The 7,420-nt window shown below is 41.8% G+C and overlaps 1 protein-coding gene across 1 annotated transcript; it reads right to left on the bottom strand.

Annotated features, from left to right (window-relative positions):
- Nucleotides 1-1,368: 1,368 nt before the first annotated feature.
- Nucleotides 1,369-5,171, bottom strand: snx15 (sorting nexin 15). Its single transcript, XM_058068153.1, has 7 exons — nucleotides 5,009-5,171; nucleotides 4,496-4,652; nucleotides 4,321-4,436; nucleotides 3,907-4,255; nucleotides 3,685-3,837; nucleotides 2,834-3,028; nucleotides 1,369-1,749 (listed from the first exon to the last, which is right to left on the bottom strand). Exons 1-7 carry the CDS (start codon nucleotides 5,105-5,107, stop codon nucleotides 1,640-1,642), a joined length of 1,179 nt encoding a protein of 392 aa, XP_057924136.1. The 5' UTR covers nucleotides 5,108-5,171; the 3' UTR covers nucleotides 1,369-1,639.
- Between the last annotated feature and the right edge of the window lie 2,249 nt (nucleotides 5,172-7,420).

Genomic DNA, 7,420 nt, shown 5'->3' with positions numbered 1-7,420 from the left:
GCAGATGTTACAGCGGGCGTCCCTCATGGCTGAGGGCCCTGGTCTGTGTGGTTACAGCTGGGTTCTTCATCAGAACGACGCTACAGTTCACAATGCTGGCTTGACCAAGGACTTCTTCAGGGAAAATAACATCACTCTTTTGGACCATCCCACATGTTCCCCTGATTGACATCCCATAGACAACATTTGGGGATGGATGGCATGGGATGTTTATAAAAATGGCCATCAGTTCCAGACAGGTGATGTCCTTGGTGAAGCCATCTTCAACACTTGGAGCAATGTTCCTCCTGGAAACACTCACATCAAGCATGTCCAAACCAATTTTTGTGGTTAACAAGAACATTTTGTCATTTTTTGAGCAATGGTCTTCAAGTTTTGATCAGCTGATTGTACAAACTTAACAAAATTGTGTCAGAAAATGAGGGACCTATGGGAGATAAAAGTGACCAATAAAGACCACCTACATCAGGGGTGCTCACACTTTTTCAGCATGCGAGCTACTTTTAAAATGACCGAGTCAAAATGATCTACCCACTACAAAAATGCAAAACATCTATTTATTTTCAAATGTATTGAGGATTATTTGTACGTACAATGTATGTTGATGTACCTTACATAACCAAATGAGCCAATATTGCAAAACACACATAATTAACTATTAACATTTTTTGTAATTACCTGAGTTTACTTTGATGACTTGCACTGAATTGAACCAGCCAGGGATGCATAGTCCGGACAGTAGCTGCTGATAGCCAGCCTCAAGCACACTTCCAAATGTTTATCAGTCATGGATAATATCCGTATAATATTCCATATCCGTATGGAAGTGATATGTTTTTTTGCCTTTTTACTTGGTCCAGCTTCTTCACTCATTTTAGTGACCATAAACTTTAGCGAGGGCTTAAAATCTCGCAATTCGCCGACTAGCTTAGCACTTTGCATCGTTGTTTACGCATGAGCGGTGACCTAAAGGTCAAAATTCAGTTGTCTTCTGATTGGTTGTCCTGTATGTCAATCAAGTAACGGGGACGGATGATAGGCTGACATCGTAAGTTCTGCTGCACTTAGAGACGTTGTTTGATTTGATTGGTCACCCGAAGGGCAACATTCAGTTGTCATCTGAATGGCTGCCCTGTATATCAATCAAGTGACGGCATTGATGCTGGGATGATATTTTTGTAATGTCACGCCGCGATCGACCAGCGATCGACCAGTACCACCTCCGCGATCGACCGGTAGCTCGCGATCGACTTAATGAGCACCCCTGACCCACATCATACATACTATACCATGATATCACCTGGTATGATACAGCGCCTCTTAGTGGTACTATATTGACTTGCACCTTGTAAATAAACACACTGTGCCTTAAAACCAAAATGGGGTTTATTAATAAAACGTAGTGCAAAATGCAAACATTGGGAACGGAGAATGAGGTAAGAATTTCAAATATAATACAAGTATCTTTGTCAATAAAACCAAGTGACTATTAGATATAGTCTGTGTGTGTGTGTGTGTGTGTGTGTGTGTGTGTGTGTGTGTGTGTGTGTGTGTGTGCCTCAGGAGTGTTTACAGTGTCAGTGAAAGTTTTGGTCCAAACAAACTTGTTTGAAAGGTCAATATTGAGTTTTTTTTCCTCCTATTCTTGTCCAGCAGGCAAGGCATGGCTGTCCAGCAGCATCTCAGCATGTTCCAGATACTGTGCTATCCTTCTCTTGACAGAATCCTTCCGTGCTGGATCTGGATCACCTGGAGGGAGGTGGTAGAAGAGTCGATATATTATACTGTATCAATCATCAATCCTCTGTATGACATCAGCCTTCTGCTGTTTTTAAGGACCTGCTGTAGTGTTAAGTCAAAGATGCTGTATAGCTAGCATTGTAGCTGCACAGTCAGGTGATGAAGGGTTTGCATGTTATCCTTGTCCCACATTTCTAAAGTACACATGTTAGGTTCATTAAAGACTTGAACTTCCTTCTCCGACCTTTTTTCTTGCAATATTATGTCTTTATTCTCTATTTCTCTTAGAATATTTGGATTTTATTATCATGATTCATTCATTCATTCATTTTCTACCGCTTTTTCCTCACAAGGGTCGCGGGGGTGCTGGAGCCTATCCCAGCTGTCTTCGGGCGAGAGGCGGGGTACACCCTGGACTGGTGGCCAGCCAATCACAGGGCACATATAGACAAACAACCATTCACACTCACATTCATACCTATGGACAATTTGGAGTCGCCAATTAACCTAGCATGTTTTTGGAATGTGGGAGGAAACCAGAGTTATTATCATCATATTATAACTAATATTTGGATTTTATTATCATGTATCGATTATGTGATAAATAGAGCTGTGAAATGATTCCAAATTCCTAAAAATTTGAACTTTATTTTCTTTCTCATAATATGAAAAAAGTACATATGTCAATATGTAATTTTACAATTGTTTTCTATTAATATTAAGACATTATTCTGCTAATAGTTTGTCTTTATTCTCATCCGATACTGGTATTTTTCTATTTTAGCTGTTATTTTTTTGTTTTCTTGTTAAATTGTATTTTTAGTATGTGCTGAGGGCTAATTAAAAAAAACAGCCGGGAGTTATTATGGCCCCTATGCCGCACTTTGGACACCCCTGCTCGAAACCAGTGGTTCCCAACTGGTTTGGCTGTGAGACTCACCATTTCGAGAGAGACCACATGCTAATATGTTGTGGGTTTTATGGCCATCACAACCAAAAGTGTTTTTTGCACTGCCAGGTAACATGCTGAGAACAGAGATTCAGACAATATGGTTTTTACATTATTTGCAAAATTCTTTGTTCTGTCCCTCACCCTGCACTCCAGTGATCAGTATGTCCACCGCCGTCCTGTAGCTGCTAATGGCAGCACTCACGTCCCCGTCCCTCTCCCTCTCCATGGCAGTTGTCAGCTCGGCGGAAGCTCGGTTTAAATAAGCGGACTCTATTTCCATACTGCTCACAGGCAACGACAACAATTTGAAATGGTTGCCGGGGGGTTCAGAAGCATCTGGAACAAAGGGAAATGCCTGCGTTAGCAGAGTTGGTTATGCCAGAGCTGATTTTGAACAAGCTTAAGCAAATATCAACATCAGCTGATGAGTTACTGCTAGCTTACGAGCTACCTGTTGGTGACCTTTGTGATAGCATCACTATCTTAAATCTGGACATACTATGTGTTTTGTTGTTCAACAACAACAGCTCGCCTGTGGGACAAAACTAAGCTAGCTAGCTCAAGAAAGAGAGAGAGGCAGTGAGAGCCAGGCAAAATGTGTAAACAAAAGATCCCATAAAATCAAAATAGCCTGCGACATGTAACAGAAACCCTGACATATATTTTATGGGATTTCCAAGCATAATTAAATGCAGCAAATTGTACTTCCACAATAGCTTACTGTTTTTCTTTTTTGCTTTATTTGGACCACACATACATGCATAATAAGGACGTTGTTGTGATGTCCGGGGTGACCATGAATGCCCCTTGCTGTACTCTGGTGACAAAGACGATGCGTCGGACTGGAGATGCATTTGTGAGTTGTGTGACTGTGTACGTACACATGATGAGTGTGCATTGATAAAAATGTTAACGTAATGAAATAATTGAGTTTTTGCCATGAATGTGCTATTATATAATAAAATTGAAGGGATTTGTCTTTCGTTGTTTACCTGGTTTATAGCAGGGGTCAAAAACTGCCATGTCGCTGTCAGAGAGAGGAGGCGGGACTTCATCGTTTGGAGATGAGGCACCTTTGTCTGCCACCGAGTCAAAAAGTGATTCAAGCTCTTCTGTTGATCTGTGTGTCTTTGCAGGAGATGGGTCTGGAAATGGTGACATCACAAAGAAAGGTTCATGAAGTTGTTTTTTCATTACTTTTCAATGCACTGTACCTTTTTCATCCAACTGGCTGTCCATACACGTGTCTCCTCTCCCATCATCTCCCATCTCACTTGTCCCTCCACAACATTCTCCTCCATCATCTCCCATGCTGCTTCTTCCTCCACCCCCTTCTCTTGTACCATCTCCCATCTCGCTGTAGGCCTCAACCGCCACCTCAGGCTTTCCCACGTCAATGCTCAGGTTGGTGCCCAGATCCTGGGGCAAAGTGGGTTCCTCCCTTCCCGCCTCCTCTTCTGCTGGCTCACAGTCTGAGGCCCTGTTCTTGGGGAGGGGTATTAGGGGGGGAGGCAGGGACACGTTGGACGGGGAGTGGTCCCGAGGCCGAGTGACCTCACCATCCTGAGAAGGAAGAAAAGGATCCTGGTTGGTCATGACTTGACTTTATCAAAATGTGTGTGTGTTACCTTGAAGAATTCCTTCAGTTGTGGGCTGTTATAGAGTGCAGGTATGCTTGTAGTGAACACCAGCATAGTTTCTGCAGCCTTCCTCCTCTCTTCAATCACAGCCTCATCAAATCTCCCTGAAAAGAAGAGCAGCAGTTAGAAGCAATCGTAAGGAATACAATATGTCCGTTCATACCAAAAACTTGTGCCGGTGGAAATGGCGGAAACTCCTCCTGTCGTCTGAACAGATTCTTGTGTGTGTAGGCCAGCTCGCCATGGAGCTTCTTCAGCTCGGAATACCTCTTCCACAAGACCACCTCCTTCACATCCTCCGGCTTAGACTTGGGAACAAACTAAAAAGGATATATCATGTTGAGCATAAATATGTTTTTGTCCCTTTGTTTGAGCTTCAATGGCAATCTATTTGCAAGGAGAGATCAAGGAAACCATTAGTCCATTAAGCTATGAAGAAATGATTCCCTTTGACTGTGCTAATGGGGTTAGCAGACCTCATGAACTCAGTCACAAGTTCTCATTGCCTCCCATCACTGAACACTGTGCGCCACTGTTTACGTGAAATAATCTACCTAGCGACACAGCAAATGATTTAAATGTTGCAATAATTAAAAATAGAACCACAACAAAACATCACAACAAGCCCGTGATTAAGTAGCTGTTAAAAGGCAAGCAGAGAGTAAAAATATCCAACCCTTGCTGTCACTTTGTACTCCGTGTGTCCTTTCTCGTGTGTGCGTGTTTCGGTAACGGTAAAGAAGCGGCAATATTCCTCTTTGGCTTTCCGTGACATGTCGAATTTCGGTTATTAAAAAAAAACACACACATCCAAGGCGAGCTGTCAGACAGTCAGCAGCACATACCCTGCTCGCTTCCTGGTTGGTGACGTCAGGGCGTGCGTAATGACGTAGCCAGGGACGTTGACGTCAAATCATTGTTATTATTGCTCTTCTTGAAATGTATCTACAGTACATTATTTGTCAATGTTTCCGTATGTTTGATTAATCTACCTGTACATAAATAAAATATGATCTCATAATCTATAACCTCGCTATAGTGAAGTATATTTCCACTTGATGTCGCTAGAGCTCAGGTTAGGGACTGTCGTGACAGTTGACTCGCCGAAAGGATATGTTTAAAATGACATATAAATAGATGATTTTTTCCACTGTCGGCTTTTTCCTATCAGCGGTAGCACAGCGAGTTAAAAGCAAGAGTTTTGGTAGGCTACAGCCTTCCTGGCTGGGAATCGAACGACCGACAAATTTATAACTTGGTGCCATCCTGGTTCGCACAATCTAAATATATTAGTTCATTATATATTAGTGCTTAACTCCTAAAAATTAACAAAATTATGAGGACAACTTTTATTGTAAAAATAAAGAAAACATAGCAGAGGATGGTTTCGATCCATCGACCTCTGGGTTATGGGCCCAGCACGCTTCCGCTGCGCCACTCTGCTGTTGATACGAGGGTGGAAGCTATTATTTAATATACCTTCTTTATAGTGGATGGATATCTACAGTCATATGTTTTTAAGTACAAATATAAAGTAGGGTGCCGAATTTAAACGTTCAACCGCACTTTGATGGCCATAGGCATTGAGTGTAAATGAATATCCTATATACATGTACTTGCATAATAAGTTAATGTACAACAGCCCTCTGCTATCAGTGACCATAAAGACATAAAATTACACTGCTTGATTGCATGCTCTTGACTTTCTCCGTTTGTGTTACGTAAAAGTTAGAAACAGCTGACTAAATAAGTGGTGTCCTTGTTTGGAGACTGAATTGTTCTCCAGTCTGACCCGTAAAGGTTAGTCTGTTTCTACAAAGAATTACTTGAAAGCAGAGCCATCAGAGCAGGCCAGTCTAAACTGGTCCATTGTGTGAGTGTTTTTTTTTTAAACCTATGCTGTGCTGGCTTGCAAAACAAACTCCCACAGAAAGATCAGACAGGAATTTATAGTGAGGCTCAGCATGTGTGCCTTCACGTGCGTCCTCCCAGAGCTAGACCTTTAGTATATACTCATCATACATAATGAAATAAGCTTTTTAAGAGTGTGGTTGTGCCTTTTTAATCACTTTAGCAATATTATTTTTCTCTAGAATTGAATCTTTACTGAAAGATTGATGTATAGTTTGGTGTCAATGCAAAAAGGCTAAACTATCTGGCATTTTTTTCCCTTTCTACTGTGCACAGTGGCATTGAAAGATAACGCTCCCCCCAACGCTCCTGCCAATACCACACCAACAAGCATGCTAATCATGCTGGTCTGGAGTGGTAAACATTTTACTGCCAAGTGTCCCAACCCCCTCAAGTCATGTTTTAAATGCTGGACACACGTGAGAAGTAAACTATCCAGTCTATCCAGACACATGATCTGCTTGGCTTACTGTGTTTCTATCATCTATCTATGCAATACACTGCAAATTGTGTGCCAAACGGTACTGCACCCCAAACTCATAAACATGTTTATGCAGCCATGCCCCCTTCAGTGCTCATGCCCTTTCCCCTTCTTTCTTTTGGCTCAGCCTTTTGTTTCCTGCCTTCCTTTGCCCCCCAAAACAGAGTCAGTTTCCTCCAAGGCCACATGCACGTTATGAGTCAGCAGCTCTTTTACAGCACGACTGCCAAGCACACATACAAGTTAAAAACAGCAACAGATGGCAAGTGTTTGCCTTCTTGGAGGTGTCATTGCCTAGTAACATGTTACTTTTGATACACCCTCACATGCACAATTAATTACAGGCAATAAAACACATGAGGAGGCCAAATATATGCTGCAGTCTGCAGGACAAGTATGACTGTCACAGTCCCAAAAGACAGACTAAATAGGCCCTCCAAACCATACACAGTGGTGTGAAAAAGTGTTTGACTTATTTTTTGTCACATTTAAATGTTTCAGATCGTTAAAGAAATTAAAAGTTTAAATGACAATGACAACACCACGGGACACACAATGCAGTTTTTGAATGAGACTTTTCATTAAGGAAGAAGAAAATTCAAACCGACCCGGCCCAGTGTGAAAAAGTGATTGTCTCCTTGTTAAAACATAACTGAGATCAATTGAGATCTGTCAATCTGGAAAAGCAGAAAAAGC

Source organism: Doryrhamphus excisus, chromosome 3 (genome assembly GCF_030265055.1).
Source record: "Doryrhamphus excisus isolate RoL2022-K1 chromosome 3, RoL_Dexc_1.0, whole genome shotgun sequence".
NCBI lineage: Eukaryota > Metazoa > Chordata > Actinopteri > Syngnathiformes > Syngnathidae > Doryrhamphus > Doryrhamphus excisus.
This window is presented reverse-complemented; position numbering and strand designations above follow the sequence as displayed.

Bases quoted from the DNA above. Each gene is read 5' to 3' on its own strand.
- snx15 (XM_058068153.1), bottom strand. From the start codon at position 5,107: ATGTCACGGAAAGCCAAAGAGGAATATTGCCGCTTCTTTACCGTTACC. The intron at 4,437-4,495 runs GTATGAACGGAC...TCTTCTTTTCAG, and splicing joins TCCACCGGCACAAGTTTTTG to GGAGATTTGATGAGGCTGTG. The intron at 3,838-3,906 runs GTACAGTGCATT...CACCATTTCCAG, and splicing joins CAGCCAGTTGGATGAAAAAG to ACCCATCTCCTGCAAAGACA.